Here is a 19,098-nt window from a genome sequence, read left to right as displayed (position 1 = left end):
CCTGAAGACTCCCAGTACCCATGACATTGATTAGGAACCCTGTTAGGAACTGAGAGTTTATATGGCATGGCTGGTGGATTAATTTGCATTGGGAGGAGTGATATCAAGAAAAAGAAAAACCAATGGGCATGAATTTAGTAAGTGCAGTAGGGCAGCAACCAAGCAAGCTACATTGGTACCTTGGCTTTCCTAGCCAAGCATGGGGAACAGGGAGGGCTGTCTCTAGGTTTTTTGGTGCCCTAGACAAAGAATATCCTCCCCCCACCACGAAAAAAAAGTTCAGTATAGAGAAAAACAAGAGAACTAGAATGAATGTCTACAAGTAATTACTTGGCAACCTAAATGAATATAAAGCAGTGATCTTCATTGTTTTTGCAGCAGGGCCACAGCCACTGAGAGGGCACATTGCGCACAGAGTGGGGAGGGCCTCAGTAGTGGGGGGGGAGAAAGAGGGGGGGAGTGTGTCACAGTGTGGCATAGTGGAGAGAGAGAGAGAGAACTTGTTCAGGATCACAGGATCTGTTAGTAATAACCTCCTTTCTCCTATTTTATAAAGAATAAATCAAGGAACAGAAGGTAGCCATTAAGCAGAAGCCTGCAGCTATACAAGGAGAAATGTACTCTGTATATGTTCAGAGGCTGTGCCCTCTATTGATGGCTCTTGAAATGAACTGCTTTCTAGATAGCACGGAAAGAAAAAGTGGTAGAGACCAGAAAGGGTCATTAAAACATGGCACTATTTTATTAAAAGAAACAGAGCTCAGGTCAGAAGAAGTCACGTTGTCAGCTCCAGTGGGGCAAGCTCCTTTTTCTCTTCTCCTTTCCAGGGAGGAGATCTGGTGAGGGGAGTTGGTCTTGTGGTAGCAAGCAGGAATTCTCCCCTTTGTTAAGCAGGGGCCATCCTGGTTTGTATTTGAATGGGAGACGTGTGAGCACTCTAAGGTATTCCCCCTTAGGAAATGAGGCTGCTCTGGGATATGCAGAAGGTTCCAAGTTCCCTACCTGGCATCTCTAAGATAGAGCTGAGAGAGACTCCTGCCTGCAACCTTGAAGAAGCCACTGCCAGTCTGTGTAGACAATACTGAGCTAGATTTACCTCTGACTCGGTGGAAGGCAGCTTCCTACATTCCTATGTAAGCTCTGGTCTGCTGAGCAGCCCTTCCACCAATTCTCATGACCAGTTTAAGGCTCGCAGGTCGTGAAGGAAGGAAGGAACGAACAAAGAACATGGCTCACGGGAACCCCACTCCCTTAAAGGTTGCAACCTAAGAATTGGGGGTTTGCCCACAAGACCTGTAAAACTAAGTAGAGGTTGTAGCTGGTGTAAAAAGGTGCAATTTTGAGCACAAGATTTTCCTGAGGAGTTAAAAAAGGGAGAAGGTTTTCCTCCAGTATTTAGACAGGAAGGTTTTCTTCAGGATGAGCCAAAGATTAGCCTAATTCATTAGCCTAATTCATTCAAAGATCAGCTAATTCATGTTCAGATATGAGGGGTTCCCACCTGATGTTCGCTTTAGGTGAGGTTCTAAATCTAATAATTATTTTATTTCAATAGATTGTTGCTGTATTGGTGGGTGCTTTTTTATGTGAGCATCCATTGTGAAATAATTCTGAGAGGCCTCGGAGGCAGAAGGCTTTCCTCAGGAGACTTCAGAGAGCAGCTGCGGTTAAGGCCTATTGTGAAGAATCCTATATACAGGTGAAACTCGGAAAATTAGAATATCGTGCAAAAGTCCATTAATTTCAGTAATGCAAATTAAAAGGTGAAACTGATATATGAGACAGACGCATTACATGCAAAGCGAGATAAGTCAAGCCTTAATTTGTTATAATTGTGATGATCATGGCGTACAGCTCATGAAAACCCCAAATCCACAATCTCAGAAAACTAGAATATTACATGGAACCAAGAAGATAAGGATTGAAGAATAGAACAATATCGGACCTCTGAAAAGTATACAGTGTACTGTGCTTGATTGGCCAGCAAACTCGCCTGACCTGACCCCATAGAGAATCTATGGGGCATTGCCAAGAGAAGGATGAGAGACATGAGACCAAACAATGCAGAATTGCTGAAGGCCGCTAATGGAGCATCCTGGTCTTTCATAGTACCTCATCAGTGCCACAGGCTGATAGCATCCATGCCACGCCGCATTGAGGCAGTAATTGCTGCAAAAGGGGCCCAAACCAAGTACTGAATACATATGCATGCTTCTACTTTTCAGAGGTCTGATATTGTTCTTTTCTTCAATCCTTGTCTTCTTGGTTCCATGTAATATTCTAATTTTCTGAGATTGTGGATTTGGGGTTTTCATGAGCTGTACGCCATGATCATCACAATTATAACAAATTAAGGCTTGACTTATCTCACTTTGCATGTAATGTGTCTGTCTCATATATCAGTTTCACCTTTTAATTTGTATTACTGAAATTAATGGACTTTTGCACGATATTCTAATTTTCCGAGTTTCACCTGTATTCACTACTTGCAGTTTGTTCACAGTCACTATTTCCCAGCCTAGGCTCTCTCTTCCCTCCCTTTCTAGACTTTACTTCCACAGTGTTGAATTTCAGGATGTAAAATGTAACCTGGAGACCCCTGACTCAAGGCAAGGGTGCCTGTCTCCACAGAGTTAGAGATCAACAGGAAAAGCAGAAACGGAAAGTCCTGCAAGGGAAGTGAAAAGGCTCCGGGCTGCTTCGGCTTCTGCAGGAGAGTCCAGTCAGGCTCCTGAGGGAACTCTGCAGAGTCCCCTGGTCATGTTTCCTCCAGGAAGCAGCAGCGGGTCCCCCACATGGGGGTCTTTTCTCTGGATCCCAAAGAGGAGCCTGCCCTCCGATGCACAGCAGCAGCACTTGGGGTCATATACTTTTTATTTAAATAAATGGATGTATGAATGAATAAAATAAATATTACAGATGCATTCATTCTTGTTTTATTGTATACTGAGCATTTTCTATTTTGTTCAGAGGTGTAGCAAGGTGGAAACGGGCCCTGGGACAAGAAGTGAAGATGGGCCCCTTGCCACCCCGTGTCATTGCTTCAGAAAATCTACAGGGTCATGGTGAAAAACAAAACACCCCCAGCATGTCCCTTTTCTCGCTCCTATGCAAGTTCTATTATACATGAGCGTCCTCAAGGTCCTGTATGTGAGGTGAAAATCTCTTTTTCCACACTGGACAAGATGACTGGCAGTGCCTGGGTTGATTTGCATCTTGCAAGTTGCTAAGTTTACTTATCAAATGTAAATAGACCCACAGACTCCTGGAAGTTTTTCACAACCAGCTTTTAGCCTGGAATGGAGGAGGTGCATCCACATATCGGCCAAATTTACCCTGAAGTCCCTACATGCTATCAGGGAGCACGATTGGGGATTTTCGTTGTGTGTTAAGAGAGCAGCTCGATTAAAGTCCGGGGTAAAAAAAATCCACTTTTTGCATCTGTTTTTTTCTTTTGCAACTTTGCACTCCCCAGTAAAGCCTGATGTCCAAGAAAGCTCCTGCAAACTAACTCACTGCTTCTGGTTGTGTGTGTGTAAACCTGGGGCTTGTCTTAATTTTTCACCTGACACATGCTCTATGTCTAAGTGGGATGGTCTATGTGAACAGTGTGGACAAAAAGCTTTGTGAAATCATGGGAAGTGTGTTGTTTTGACAAGTGCATGGCTACGCAGGCTTCTGATCAGGGTGGATTTGATTTAAATCAAACTGATTTAAATCACGATTTAAATCACGATTTATGTCACTAGCAGGGTGGATAAAAATCAATGATTTTTTTAAAAAAATCGGATTTTTTAATTTAAATCAGATTTTTTTGATTTTTTTAAAAAAATCATTGATTTTTATCCATCCTGCTAGTGATTTAAATCGTGATTTAAATCAGTTTGATTTAAATCAAATCCACCCTGCTTCTGATCACCCTGCGGTGATTCCCCCCCCCCACTTGTGTCTCATATTCAGGCAATGTTGGCAACCCTATTCCACACACACTCCAATCAGCTTGCCAATGAGTCAGGGAGGAGGGAAGGGAGAGAGAGTAGCAGGTGGTTGTTATTATTTGGTGGGGGGCGGGGGGGCTGCCTAATGGCTCAGGGGCATTTTTAATTATTCCCCTGTGATAATGAATGAGACAATGAAGGCAATGAATACATTCAAGAACTATATACCTACAAATGAAATACAGACAAATCCATGCATACCTTTAGTTAGCACAATCAAAACCAGAATCAAAACCTTTAGTTAGCAGAATCAAAACTGCAGCAGCAATGGAAAGAGCCACTTAGGGCAGGCATCGGCGCCTGGAGAAGCCCGACCTGATCTACGGGGGAGTCGTCGAGGGGCTTCTCCCTTCTCCGCCCTTGCCTAGGAACTGTTCCCAAGAAGCAGCTGCTCCCTCCGGCCCTCTTCCACTCACCCCCCTGCCCACCTGGCACAGCTTCAATCCATTCATTCGCTCCTTCCTCTCTTCCCTTACCAGGCTGCCTGCCAACATCAGGCGGCAATTCCTCTCCCACGAAACTCCAGCACCAAAGAGATGGGGGGGGAGACTTCTAGTCCGCCTCCCGGATCCCGTTTGAGCACCATGCAATGAGGGGCAGGACAGGACAGGAGGAGGGTGATGAAAAGAGGGGCTACTTCCCTCATGCTCAAGAGAGCGTGAAAAGACACTCAGCTCTTGACTCCCGGTTCCCACTTGAATACTGTCCATTGAGGGGCAGGAACTGCTCTTTCACCTTCATTCTCCTGCTGCTGCCCCGCATTGGACACGGCGGGGTGCAAGCGGGAACCGGAAGTCTGTGTATTTATGTCTGCTCCAACTCTTGGATCCCGGCGAATGTCTCTGGTCTGGGAAGTGACCTCGGCGGCAGGAGGACACAAGACATCAAAGGTGCAAAGAAGTGGGGTGGGGGGCGCGGGAGGAGCGGCGGGGAGGAGCAATCTGAATTGCTTGGGGCCACTGACTGGGGGCAAACAGTGCAGGCCCGGCTGAGGACGCCTCTGGCTGTCCTGTGGGGTGAGCAGTTGGCAGAGCCCGCCCCCCCCCGCTCTCCGGGAACAGCAGCGTTGCCCCTTTGTCTGGAAGCGGGGCGGGGGCTGCTGCTGCGCAAAACGAAGGCTGCCTGCTTGGATGGAAGCAGAGGAAGAGCGCGGGGATTTGTGCCTTCGGAAACGGAGCAGACGCTGTCATCTCCAGAGCATTTCAAGCCCTGCCCGCACCATCTCCCCACCCTCCACCCCCCCGCGAAAGTTGTACGCATTTGGGAATGGCCTTTCTCCGCTTCTTCTTGTTTTTGGAATACAACTCCCATAATTACTGGCCACAGTGGCCGAAGACGGGGAATGATGGGAGTGGTAGTCCAAGACCAAAACATAATCCCCAAACAAGAGGTTACCCAGGACTGCCTTTTTCAGATGCCAGCCTTTTCTTTCTGTCTAGAAGCGGGTTCTTTTGCCACCAACTGCTGGACGCTATGGGCAATTCTGCCTCCGTCTTCATCTGTGGCAAGGCCATATTTTTACCCATGCACCCTCCACACTCTTGTCCAGGCCTGCTCAATTTAGGTCCCCCCCAGCTGTTTTTGGACTACAACTCGCATAATTCTCAGCCACAGCAGCCAATAGCCAGGGATTATGGGAATTGTAGGCCAACATCTGCAGGAGCGCCAAGGTTGAGCAGACCTGCCCTAGTCCTATACAGACATGATGTTGTACAAGTGTACAGGTGATACTTGTACAATTGTGCATGTTTTTGTGCGAATGTCTGTGTTTATGTTCATTTTAAAAGTAAACCTGGACACAGGCCCCCTGATGGGCAGGATAGAGATAGGGAGTGTACTGCTGCACCTGTACATAGGAACATAGGAAGTTGCTATATACTGTCAGACATGGGTCTATCAAGCGCAGTATTGTCTTCATAGACTGGCATCGACTTCTCCAAGGTTGCAGGCAGGCAGGGATCTCTCTCAGCCCTCTCTTGGAGATGCCAGGGAGGGAACTTGAAACCTTCTGCTCTTCCCAGAAAATATCTTACGGTGCTCACACTTCTAGTCTCCCATTCCTATGCAACCAGGGCAGACCCTGCTTAGCTAAGGGGACAAGTCATCCTTGCTACCACAAGACCAAGTCTCCTCTGATCTTGTCTTCAACATGATGTGTGAATCACTGTACCTTTGTACAGATTTGTAGCCAAGTACACTGTACACTTGCTCAACATAATGTCTGGACAGGGCTCCTGTCTCCAATGAAACTGATGATCAAGGGGACCCTTAATCAATTTCGGTGCTCATTTTCTTCCCCCTCCCCTTAAAAGGCATGGCATAGGAACCTAGGAAGCTGCCTTCTACCAAGTCAGACCATTGGTCCATCTAGCTCAGTATTGCCTACAGAGACTGGCAGTGGCTTCTCCAAGGTTACAAGCAGGAGTCCTCTCTCAGGCCTCTCTGGAGATACCAGGGAGGGATCTTGGAACCTTCTGCATGCAAGCATGTAGGTGCTCTTCCCAGAGCGGCCCCATTCCCCATCTTTACGTTGCTCACATGCAGTCTCCCAATCCAGGCAGACTCTGCTTAGTAAAGGGGGCAATTCATGCTTGCCACCAAAAGACCACTCTCTCACCCTCAAGGTACATAGCAATGCACTCCTGATGAACATGCTGGCTAACATGTATATTATGCAGTGTTATGTTGGTAGAAGCCACAGATTTGTACAAGAAGATATCTTAGCTGTGTTGTATCCATAATGCACAAGCTGCACAACCGCACAACTTTTCTTGCACAAAGGGAGCCTGGACCGCTAACTGCTCTTGCAGAAGTGAAGGTCGTGCTAGCTCCATGATAGTGTTGGCTTATTCCTTGCCCTGTTGCAGCGGCTGAAATGGAAATACAAGTGGGCAGAGTGAGCTCACAGCAAAGTGGAATCAAGGTTCCTCTGTTGCACTACTGCAGTGTCATTTTGCACTGGGAGGAGAGCTGGTCTTGGGGTAGCAAGCATGAACTGACCCTTTTGCTAAGCAGGGTCTGCCCTGGTTTGCATTTGAATGGGAGACTACACGTGTGAGCACTGTTAAGATATTTTCCTTAGTGGATGGGGACACATCTCCATGGAAGAGCATCTGCAGGCTTGCAGGTAGAAGGTTTCAAGTTCCCTCCCTGGGATCTCCAGATATGGCTGAGAGAGACTCCTGCCTGTAACCTTAGAGAAGCTGCTGCCAGTCTGTGTAAGCAATACTGGGCTAGATGGTCTGACTCAGTAGAAGGCAGCTTCCTATGTTCGTATGACCATAACGTTTTGGCCAGCAATCTTTTTGTTATTTTAAAAAACCAGTAAGGTGTTAGGGACACTGATGGTCTGCAGTCTTCTAGTGACAGAAGGAGCATGGTGGAGGACAGTGGAACTCCCTGCACTGAGCTGCATGTTCAGCATCCCTGCACTGAAGGCTGCTTTACACAGCTGACCAGGCATGGGGGAGGGGTGGAGAGTAGTTTTTCTGCACAACCCTCAGGCACAGATTTATACACACTGAAAGGCTTTTGGAGGGAGGGGAGAGAGACAAAAATGGCTCCCCATCCCCCTCCACACCTGGTCCATTGAGCAAAGCAGTCTTCAGTGCAGGAAAGCTGAGAGTGCATATTGGAGAGGAGAGCTGGTCTTGGGGTAGTCAGCATGAATAGTCTCCTTTGCTAAGCAAAGTCTACCTTGGTTTGCATTTGGATGGGCTACTACATATGAGTGAAGTCTACCTTGGTTTGCATTTGGATGGGCTACTACATATGAGTGCAGTAGGATATTCAGCTTAGGTGATGGGCCCATAGCTCAGTAGAAGAGCATCTGATTGGTTGGATGCAGTTGGTCCAAGGTCCACTCCCTGGCATCTCCAAGTAGGACTGGAAGAGACTTCTGCTTGTAACCTTGGAGAGCCACTGCCAATCACGGAAGATTTATTTTTTATTTTTTATTGTTAAATTTATATACCGCCTTTCATTAAAAACAATCCCAAGGCGGTTTACAAAAGTTTAAAAACATACAATAAAAATGACAATAAAAATATATTGTTGATTCTGATGCTAGATGGACCAATGGTCTGACTTGATATAAGGCAGCTTCCTATGTGATCCACAGCCCTCCTTCTCTCACCCGAGGACTGTGGGTCATATTGGCCACTGACAAGAATTTTCCTCCCAATGACAGGCCAAAAAGAAGAAGAAGAAGAAGAAGAAGAAGGTGGTGCATTCTAAACCTTTCTAATTATTACTCAAGAATCTTTTGCTGTTTCAATTCTGGGCAAGATCACCGTTCACAAGTGGTACTCTTGACTTTTGGCTCCAAGCTCTCCCAAATTGTGTGGATGATCATCTCCAAATTTCACCAGCACCAATGCTACCTGCAGTACGCAAGCTTCACGGGCCTGTCTTGCCTGCTGATGAATGTCAATCTTGCAGATTGGCCTTGATAAAAGAATCACTAGGGGACATGGGCATTGGTGGGGATGGTTGGTAGGTTTGAGGTGGAAATTACAGCAGAGAAAGTGGCTCTTTTGGTGGGCTAGGAATGTCTGGATGAGACATTTCAGGGAAAGGAGGGAGATGACCAGATGGAAGGCCCTGTCTGGTGATAGAATAGAAAAGACATTTCCAGAACAAAAACAGTGCCTTGAAGCAGACAGGACGACAAAAGCAGCTTATACCAGTGCTAACCCCTGCTAACTGGGCAAAGAGGCACCTTTTTAACATGGTGATTCTCTTTATTTAACAGGGGGAGTGTAACTGGCCCTATCCACCCCAGCACAGTACCTCTAGTGGCTGTTGCTGGTGTCTGTTTTATGTTTCTTTTTAGGTTGTGAGCCCTTTGGGGACAGGGATCCATCTTATTTATTTATTATTTCGCTATGTAAACTGCTTTGGAAACTTCTGTTGAAAAGCAGTGTATAAATGTTGTTATTTGTTTGTTTTTGCTTGTTGGGTGCATGGAGCGCAAGTTGTAAGCAAGCACAATTTGTGATATTGCACAATATCATTACTGATCACGTGACACATCTGTTAAGGCATCAGCCTTCAGTTCCTGTTTCCTGGCCTAAATGAGCAAGCTTTACCTCTGGTCTTAAACCAACAGGTGGTTGTTTTTTGCTCTCTCTCTCTCTCTCTCTCTCTCTCTCTCTCTCTCACACACACACACACACACACACACACACACACACACAGAGGCATATTACAGTTATAAGACAAGCTATTCCATTCACTACCTTACCTCTAGACAAAGTTACTCACCAGTAAAGAAAAGTTTGCCATTGAGTCGGTGTCGACTCCTGGTGCCCACAAAGGCCTGTGGTTGTCTTTTGGTAGAATACAGGAGGGGTTTACCATTTCCTCCTCCCATGTGGTATGAGATGACTAGTTGGCAAGTGTAAAGTGATGCACATTGGGACGAAAACCCCCAGCTTCAAGTATATGCTGATGGGGTCTGAGCTGTCGGTGACTGACTAGGAGAGGGATCTTGGAGTCGTGGTGGACAACTTGTTGAAAGTGTCAACTCAATGTGCTGTAGCTGTGAAAAAGGCCAATTCCACGCTAGGGATCATTAGGAAGGGGATTGAAAATAAAACTGCTAATATTATAATGCCCTTATACAAAACTATGGTGCAGCCACACCTGGAGTACTGTGTACAGTTCTAGTCACCACATCTAAAAAAGGACATTGTAGAACTGGAAAAGGTGCAGAAGTGGGCAACCAAGATGATCAGGGGCCTAGAGCACCTTTCTTATGAGGCAAGGCTACAACACCTGTGGCTATTTAGTTTAGAAAAAATATGACTGTGGGGAGACATGATAGAGGTCTATAAAATCATGCATGGTGTGGAGAAAGTGGATAGAGAGAAATTCTTCTCCTTCTCAGATAACTCTAGAACCAGGGGTCATCCCATGAAATTGATTGACAGGAAATTTAGAACCAGCAAACTGAAGTATTTTTTCACACAGTGCATAATCAACTTGTGGAATTCTCTGCCACGAGATGTGGTGACAGCCAACAACCTAGATGGCTTTAAGAGTGGTTTGGATAACTTCATGGAGGAGAGGTCTATTGACAGCTACTAGTTGGAGGGCTATAGGCCACCTCCAGCTTCGGGGGCAGCGTGCTGCTGGGTACCAGTTGCGGGGGAGCAACAGCAGGAGAGCGGGCATACCCTCAACTCCTGCCTGTGGGCTTCCAGTGGCATCTGTTGGGCCGCTGTGTGAAACAGGATGTTGGACTAGATGGGCCTTGGGCCTGAAAACCAGCAGGGCTGTTATGTTCTTATGACGCCTTTCAGTATCTTCCTATCTTGTTGCTGCCCAATATAGGTGTTTCCCATAGTCTGGGAAACATGCCAGCAGAGATTCAAACTTGCAGCTTCTGGCTTGCTAATCAAGTCCTGAGCCATTTTGGAAGGGCAGTATACAAATCAAATCAATCAATCAATCAATCAATCAATCAATCAAAAGTCATTTCCTCACTGCACCATTAGGTGACTAATACACACCAGTACTCCTAAAGGAGATTCTCACGATCAGCAAAAAGCGGGCTAAGGGAGCCTAGCCCACTTTTTACTGATCGTCTGCTGCCATGGGAGCTGTGCAGCTCCTGGCAGCAAACTCTCCTAATTCCCCCGTCCCCCTTAGCTGAGGTTAGCAGAGCGAGTGCTCCGCTAACTCAGTCTTTTTGATTGTGTATTGCCGCAGCACGGTTCCTCACCGCAGGAAGACACGTGGAGACCCCCGGTGGGAGGCTGAAACTAGCCTCCCGACCCTGGGGGTCTCTCCAGGATGCCCCGCGCACTGTGCGGGGCATCCTGGAACTTCCGGGGGTCGTGTGGCCCCCAATCCTCACAGCCCACACCGGCTCCGTGATGGACCCAGCAGTCATGTGGGCAGCCAATCTGGCCGCCCTGGGCTGTCTGGGGATCGTCTGTGGGAACTCTCCCCGCAAGCCCTCTGAAGGCGGGTCTCACCGATTGTGAGACTCGCCTCCTATTGAAATAAACTTTCTGAATGTTACTCCCATGTGAATTAAACTTGATTCATTAATTTCAGTCAGACTGTTTACGAGCAGCCATGTGGGGAGGCAGGAGAATTCTGAGTGCTCCCTGGAAACCCTTCAAGTATCCCTGGGGTGACCCTAGTACCCCTGTTGGGAACGGGTCTACACTAGTGTCAAAAGCTGCTGAGACAAATAAGCAAATAAATAGGAAGCCATTCTCTCATCAATGGTCCAGGCAAAGATGGTCATCCATCAGATGCAGCAAAGTGCTATCCACATCATGACGAGAACAAAAACAAGCCTGGAAAGGAGCAAGATATCCAGTTACATATTACATATTGATAATTAAAAAGTGTATTATTATTTTTGTTTTTATTTGTTAGCCTCCCCATAACAGATTGTTCTCTGGTTGCCTCAAAACACAACATTAAAACATGAAATAAAAACACACAACACATTAAATCATAACAAATCAAAAGGGAAAAAAGAAAATCCAAAATACAATACAAAGCAATTTAAAAACTCTTTAATAAAAATAAGTTAGAAATCAAATTTAAAAACATATATTTTTAAAAAGCAGGACTAATGTCCTCCATTGCACTAATAATCTGGGTTCTCCCTTTATCTCAACAGGTGGTTGGAACATGGGAGATCCTCTGGGGAAACAAAGGGTGTAATTGGGAAAAACCAGCCATGAGATGGAAGGAGAGCACCTTTGGGGATCAAGAGGGGCCAAGGAGGTAGGAGCCAAACCAAGTGGATTTCCAAGGAATTCTACCCCAAGAAGATGATTGCAATGGAAAGGGAATGAAGGCACCTTCTGCATGCGAGAAAACACTCAGTTGTAAATCAAGCCTCGATGCACACTGCAGAACACACATGGAAGAGAAGCCAAGTTCATTCATAGTGCATGGAAAGAGCTTCGGTGAGAATTCACAGCTGATCTCACAGACAGGGGAGAATGCTGTGAATGGAGATGGATCAAATATGCAGGACAGAAACCAAACGGAGACTTCAAGAGGTGAATCGGATGCTTCTCGGAGTGGAGATCCCCATCTCATCCCAACTATACCAGGAAAAAAAGAAAGAAAGAAACGGAAAAAGTGCCCTGTATGGCCAAAGATCTTGAGTAATAGCTCAAGTGTTAAGACACAACCAGAAATCCACATATTGCACAAATACTTGGAGTGTGGAAAGAGCTATAGTCAGAGCTCAGACCATTTGACCCATCAAATAATTCATGCAGGAGAGAAGCCATATACATGTTCAGTTTGTGATAAAAGCTTTAAGCACAGTTCGACCTTGATTGCTCATAAAAAATTCCACAACAGAGAGAAGTTATATAAATGCTGGGTTTGTGGGAAGAGTTTCATGCAAAATTCACACCTTATTACCCATGAAAGAATCCACACAGGAGAAAAACCATTTAAATGCCAGGAGTGTGGAAAAAGCTTCACTCAGAGAGGTCACCTTAGTATCCATCAAAGAATCCACACAGGGGAAAAGCCATTTAAATGCCAGAATTGTGAAAAGAGCTTCACTCAGAATGTCAGCCTTACTATCCATCAAAAAGTCCACACAGGGGGGAAACCGTATCAATGTGCATTGTGTGGAAAGAGCTTCAGCCACAATGCCCACCTTTCTTCCCATCAAAGAATCCACACAGGGGAGAAACCATTTAAATGCCTGGAGTGTGGAAAGAGCTTCAGTTGCAGCTCAGGCCTTAATACCCATCACAGAATCCACACAGGGGAGAAACCTTTTAAATGCCTGGAGTGTGGAAAGAGCTACAGTGAAAGCTCAGAACTTATTAGGCATCACAGGATCCACACAGGAGAGAAACCATTTGAATGCCTGGAGTGTGGAAAGAGTTTCTTTTGGAAGTCTGCCTTTACTTCCCATCAAAGAATCCACACAGGGGTGAAACCTTTTAAATGTCTGGAGTGTGGAAAGAACTTTAGTCGTAGTGTTCACCTTACTACCCATCAAAGAATGCACACAGGGGAGAAACCATATAAATGCCTGGAGTGTGGCAAGAGCTTCAGTCAAAGTTCAGGCCTTAGTACCCATCACAGAATCCACACTGGGGAGAAACCATTTAAATGTCTGGAGTGTGGTAAGCAGTTCCGTGAGAATGGAGACCTTACTAAACATTTAAGAGTGCACACAGGGGAGAAACCATATACATGTCTGGAATGTGGAAAGAGCTTCAGTCGTAGTGGACACCTCAGTACCCATTATAAAATCCACACAGGGGAAAAACCATTTGAATGCCAGGAGTGTGGAAAGAGCTTCAGTGAAAGCTCAGAGCTTACTAAACATCTAAGAGTGCACACAGGGGAGAAACCATATAAATGCCCGGAGTGTGGAAAGAGCTTCAGTCATAGCTCAGCCCTTTCTGCCCATCAAAGACTCCACACTGGGACAAAACCATATAAGTGCCCTGAGTGTGGAAAGAGCTTCATAAGCAGCTCAACTCTTTATAATCATCGCAAAATTCACACAGTTGAGAAATCTTTTAAATGCCTGGAGTGTGGAAAGAGCTTCAGTCGCAGTGAATACCTTAATGGGCATCAAAAAATCCACACAGGGGAGAAACCTTTTAAATGCCTTGAGTGTGGAAAGAGCTTTATGTTCAGCTCTGCCCTTTCTAATCATCTCAAAATCCACACAGGTGAGAAACCTTTTAACTGCCTGGAATGTGGAAAGAGCTTCATCCAGAAGGGAAACTTTAAGAGACATCAAAGAGTTCACACAGGACAGAACCCTTCCGAACACCTGGCATTTATAAAACATTTCAGTCAGAGCAAACACCTTTCATCCCATCTAGGACTGTGTGCACTGTAGGTATCTCTTGTGTTTAATCCAACATAGCTATATTTATCATTATTTATTTACAATATTCATACCCCACCCCTCCAATACTTTACTGCTCGGGGTGGCTTACAACAAGAAAATATATACAATATACAATAAAAGTAATCAAATTAACCAAACTGAGTAAACAAGTTAAAAACTTGTTCAAATTTAAGTTCAAATTTAAGTTCAAATTTAAGTTCAAATTTAAAGTTCAAATTTAAAGTTCAAATTTAAAAAACATTTTTAAAGCTAAAAACTGCTTTATAAAAACGAAAAACTAAAGAACCTACTAGATATAACAAAAATGGAGCATTAAAAAGCCTCCTTAAAAAGTGTGATTTAGTTGTTTTTTAAAAAGAGTGAGGGAGCATGGCGAAGCTCTTCAGGGAGGGCGTTCCAAAGCCAAGGGGCCACAACCGAAAAGGCCCTGTCTCTAGTCCCCACCAACCGGATTTCTGTTAGTGGCGAGGCCATGAGCAGGGCCTGAGATGATGAGCAAAGAGCCCTGGCAGATTCATATGGGCGAATGTAGTCTGACAGGTACCCTGGCCCCAAGGCTTGTAGAGCTTTAAAGGTCAAGACCAGCACCTTGAATCTAGCCCGGAAGTGGACTGGTAACTAATGATGATGCTGCAGGATGGGTGTGATGCTCATGAAATGACTTGAACCCACGAGCATCCTTGCAGCAGCATTCTGGACCAGCTGAAGCTTCAAAACAGTCTTCAGGGGCAGCCCCATGTAGAGTTCATTGCAGTAGCCAATCTGGATGTTACCAACGCATGAGTGATTGAGGTCAGATCCGATTTCTCCAAGTAGGGTCACAGCTGGTGTACCAGCCATAGTTGGTAAAAGGTGCCTCTGCACACCACCGCCACGTGCTCCTCCAAGGACAACATTGGGTCCAGAAGCACCCCCAAGCTGCGGACTTTCTCTTTCAGAGGAAGTGTGACCCCGTCCAAGACCAGATGTACCTCATTACACAGATGATCGGTTCTACCAACCCAGAGCACTTCCATCTTATCTCAATTAAGTTTCAGCTGGTTTGCTCCCATGCAGTCTAGAACAGCCTCCAAGCCCTGGTTTAGAGCATCCACTGCCTCCCTGGTGTCTGCTGACAAAATATAGGTAGAGCTGGGTGTCATCAGCATATTGATGGCACCGCAGCCCACAACTACGGATGACCTCTTCCAGGGGTTTCATGTAAATGTTAAACAGCACTGAGGACAGAATAGATCCTTGAGGCAAGCCAAAGGCCAAGGGGTGGAGCAAGCACCCCCCCAGCACCACCTTCTGAGTACGACCCTACAGGTAGGAATGGAACCACCGTATAACTGTGCCCCCAAGTCCCAACCCAGAGAGACGTCCTAGAAGAATACCATGGTCGATGGTATCAAAATCCGCTGAGAGGTCCAGGAGGATCAACAGAGTCACACTCCCTCTGTCTATCTCCTGGCGTAGGTCATCCATCAGGGTGACCAAGGCAGTCTCCATCCCATATCCAGGTCGGAAGCCAGACTGGAAAGGCTCTAAGTAATCAGATTCATCCATGACTGCCTGGAGCTGAGATGCCACAACGCTCTCCAAGACCTTGCCCTAGAAGGGGAGGTTTGAAACTAGTCGAAAGTTATTTAAGTTATCTGGGTCCAATGAGAGCTTTTTAAGGAGGGGCCTAATGACTGCCTCCTTCAATCAAGGGGGGACCAACCCCTGCTCTAGAGAGGCATTAACCACCCCTGCCACCCATGGGCCCAGTCCCTCTCTAGAAGCCTTCACCAACCACGAAGCGGAAGGGTTAAGGATGCACGTGGTAGACCTCAGCCTTCCAAGCAGCCTGTCCCCCTCCTCAGGCAACACAGTCTGAAAACCATCCAATATAACAAGACCAGACCATGCACTGGCAAAGATCAGATGGCACACTGGCAACCGTCTAAAGTACTAGAATGTATTCTTTGTTTTAGTACATAGGAAACATAGGAAACTGCCATATACTAAGTCAGACCATTGGTCTCTCTAGCTCAGTATTGTCTTCACAGACTGGCAGTGGCTTCTCCAAGGTTGCAGGCAGGAATCTCGCTCAGCCCTATCTTGGAGATGCTGCCAGGGAGGGAACTTGGAACCTTCTGCTCTTCCCAGAGCGGCTCCATCCCCTGAGGGGAATATCTTGCAGTGCTCACACATCAAGGCTCCCATTCAGATGCAACCTGGGCAGACCCTGCTTAGCTATGGGGACAAGTCATGCTGCTACCACAAGACCAGCTCTCCTCCCATGTACTTTATGGGGCTATTCACACAACTGCACATGTATGCAGGCAGGTTGGAGGAAAGGCAGGAAGGGTTGCGGGGGGCGGGGGAGGATGATCTGGGATCATCCCCCAGATGATCCCTCTTTGCCCCTGTGGTGTTCAAGCTGTGTGCCCACATGGTCCATGCTGCCAGGAGCAGTGTGGATGGTTATCCGTACTGCTCCCAGCACCGTGGATCAACAGAGGCCGGGACTCATTTTCCTAACCTCCATGTATCCCACAAGGCACTGCGTGATGATGGCGGCGCCTTGGGAGATTCCCCCATCAGACGGGCGTTCTAGGCGCCCTTCTCTGTGTCTCCTCAAGCTCCGTGGAGCCTGAGAAGACACACAGCAGCTGGGTTAAGGGAGTGCTTGCTCTCTGAACCTCAGCTAAGAGCCGGCTGGGCAAGGGCACCAGGATCCACATACAGGGGCGGATTAAGCCTTTTGCCGCCTGTAGGTGGCCAAGGATTTTCCGCCCCCACTGCTGCAGCCAGGAGGGTAAAGGAGGCGAGGAGGAAGAAAGTCCCCTCATTTTTCTTCTAAACGCCCATTTTAAGCCCATGCTATGAGTGGCTCTGCTTGAAAAGGAAGGCTCCAGACAGCAAGTTCTAGCCCAGAAATTTTTTTTCCTGGCACTGGCAGGCAGCTTATGGTCTAGACCAGGGATTCTCAGCGTGTGGGTCTCCAGATATAATTGGACTTCAGCTCCCATAATTCCCAACCAAAGGCCCCTAGGGCTGGGGATTATGGGAGTTGAAGTCCAATAACATCTGGGGACCCACACGTTGAGAAACCCTGGTCTAGACAATTTCACGTTATTTAGTCAATGTTGTGTGTGCATATATGTGCAGAAGCTGTTGCTGCCAACAGATCTACTTCTGAGTAGCAGCGGGATGTGGGGGCAGGGCCAGTGAAGGCCGCACAGTGGCTGCTGCGGGGACCGGGGGATGAAGGGAAAGTCCCCTCTGTCTTTAAGATGCTGCTGCCTGCGCAGTGAAATCAGGGTGCAGCGAGGAGGGTTGTGTTTGGGGATGGAGTTCCCCCATTTACCTTAAAGCAGCGTCCACTGCCTGCCCGGGCGTGGGAAGAACAGTGAGGAAGAGCTCCTTCCAGCTCCCCTCGTTCCTCCCAAATGAGTGCATGCCCTGTCCCGCTGCAGCCCGTTTGGGACCTTGGCTATGTCAGGGAGGAGTGTGCCCTCATTTGGAAGGGAGGAGGGGAGCTGGAAGGAGCTCTCCCTTACTGTTCCTCCCACGCCCCAGAATGCAGTGGATGCCGCTTTCAGGTATATGGGGGAACTTCATCCCCCAATACAACCCTCCCCGCTGTAGCCGCTGCCACCCGATTCTGCTGCGCAGGCAGCGGTGTTTTAATGTAAAAGGGCGGCGGGACTTTCCTTTCATCCTCCGCTCCCCACAGTGGGCGCTGTGTGGCCTTCTCTGACCATGCCTCCCATCCTGCCGCTGTGGCAGCGTTTAGGGAAAGGGGGGGCTTGCTTCCTCCTCATTACCCCTACCCTCCTCGCTGTGGCAGTGGGGTTGGCAAAAGACTTAATCTCTTGCCACCGCCACCACGCAGTGGCAGTTTAAAAAGTTTTGGTTTTTTTAAAAAAGATAAAACTTTCCCCTGCCCCAAGATTTGTCACTCTCCCCAGATTTGCCACCGAAGGCAATTGCCTCTATTGCCTCTGCGGTAATCCACCTATGTCCACGGAGATCCTGATGCTCCACACGAGCAGGCTAGCCCCAGCTAGGCTGCCCTAACCTGGGCGAGGCTGCTTGTGAGAAGACCCTCTCTCACTCTTAAGTCACCTCTGCTGGGTAGGTGCCGCAGGAATGTTAACACGGCAGACGGTTTCCCTCTTATGGAGCCAGATGGCAATCTAGAACAGGGATTCTCAGTGTTGGGTCCCCAGATTTTTTTGGACTTCAACTCCCATAATCCCCAACCAATGGCCGCTGGGACAGGAGATTATGGGAGTTGAAGTCCAAAAACATCTGGGGACCCAGCGCTGAGAATCTCTGATCTAGAAGATGGAAACTGTAACTATTGGTCCAAATAATCCAATTTTATTTTATTTCCCAACCAAAAAAATAAAAATAAAAAAATCCCCTAATTGTTTTTAGACATAACATATAGACGTGTAACCCCAAAAGGATATCTGGATGTAACTTCAGTCTTTGTCCCATCTTTCAATCTACAGTCGAATCATTTGTTCCCATCTAACCTTCTGTGGTAGCATTTGATGGAAACTCATCTTAGGCACATCTTGTTCTTTAGGGGAAACAATCAGATCAACTTTGAATCGTGGTTATTTTTACGGTACAGTTGTGTCAACCACCCTGAAATTTCAATGAAAGGCAAGATTCTTTCTTTAAAACCAAAGAATTACCAGGCCCCCTGGACTGGCTGGGAGCTTGTTCCTGTGTCAGTGCCATGCGGCACTGACACATGACCACTTCGCCCAGGTTAAGGACGCGAGTGCACGTTTAACCTCGGCTAACTAGTGGGCTTCTTTGGTGGGTTTGTCACAGCGCCGCTGGAATCTACACAGATCTCAGCGGTTGTTACGTGCAGCCTAACTGGACTGGGTGTCCCTAGCCCGGGTTTGGCTGCGTGTGAGAACAGCCTCGTTCTTTCCTGAAAGGAGGTTGGGGTTAAGGAGAAGTGAGAATTTAAAAGATAATAACTGGCATTATCAGTTTTGGGCGGTATAAAAATATGTTAAATAAATAAATAAATAAATAAATATCATGGGGGACTTTGTCCAACACTATGCTGAAATCAAGATAAATTACATCCATAGCATCCCCACAATCAACTAAAATAGTAATCCCCTAAAAATCCAAACAAGAGATAAAATTAGTCTGGCAGGATTTACTCTTATTATATCCATGCTGTCTTCTACTGAATTATAGTTCTCCAAACTGGGTCACTGGCGC

General features: G+C 46.8%; 1 protein-coding gene across 2 annotated transcripts; it reads left to right on the top strand.

Annotated features, from left to right (window-relative positions):
• The first annotated feature begins 4,626 nt into the window (after positions 1-4,626).
• LOC128342296 (zinc finger protein 883-like) lies at positions 4,627-14,055 on the top strand. Of its 2 annotated transcripts, XM_053289455.1 has the most exons (3): positions 4,627-4,888; positions 8,188-8,220; positions 11,644-14,055. In XM_053289455.1, the coding sequence occupies exon 3, from the start codon at positions 11,818-11,820 to the stop codon at positions 13,855-13,857; it is 2,040 nt and encodes a 679-aa protein (XP_053145430.1). In that variant the 5' UTR covers positions 4,627-4,888; positions 8,188-8,220; positions 11,644-11,817; the 3' UTR covers positions 13,858-14,055. The 2 variants fall into 2 exon arrangements, with proteins under 2 accessions (XP_053145430.1, XP_053145431.1); XM_053289456.1 differs by lacking the exon at positions 8,188-8,220.
• The last annotated feature ends 5,043 nt before the right edge of the window (positions 14,056-19,098 follow it).

This window comes from Hemicordylus capensis, chromosome 2 (assembly GCF_027244095.1).
Source record: "Hemicordylus capensis ecotype Gifberg chromosome 2, rHemCap1.1.pri, whole genome shotgun sequence".
Lineage (NCBI taxonomy): Eukaryota > Metazoa > Chordata > Lepidosauria > Squamata > Cordylidae > Hemicordylus > Hemicordylus capensis.
The sequence above is the reverse complement of the archived record's forward strand: the minus strand, read 5'-3'. Positions and strand labels throughout refer to the sequence as shown.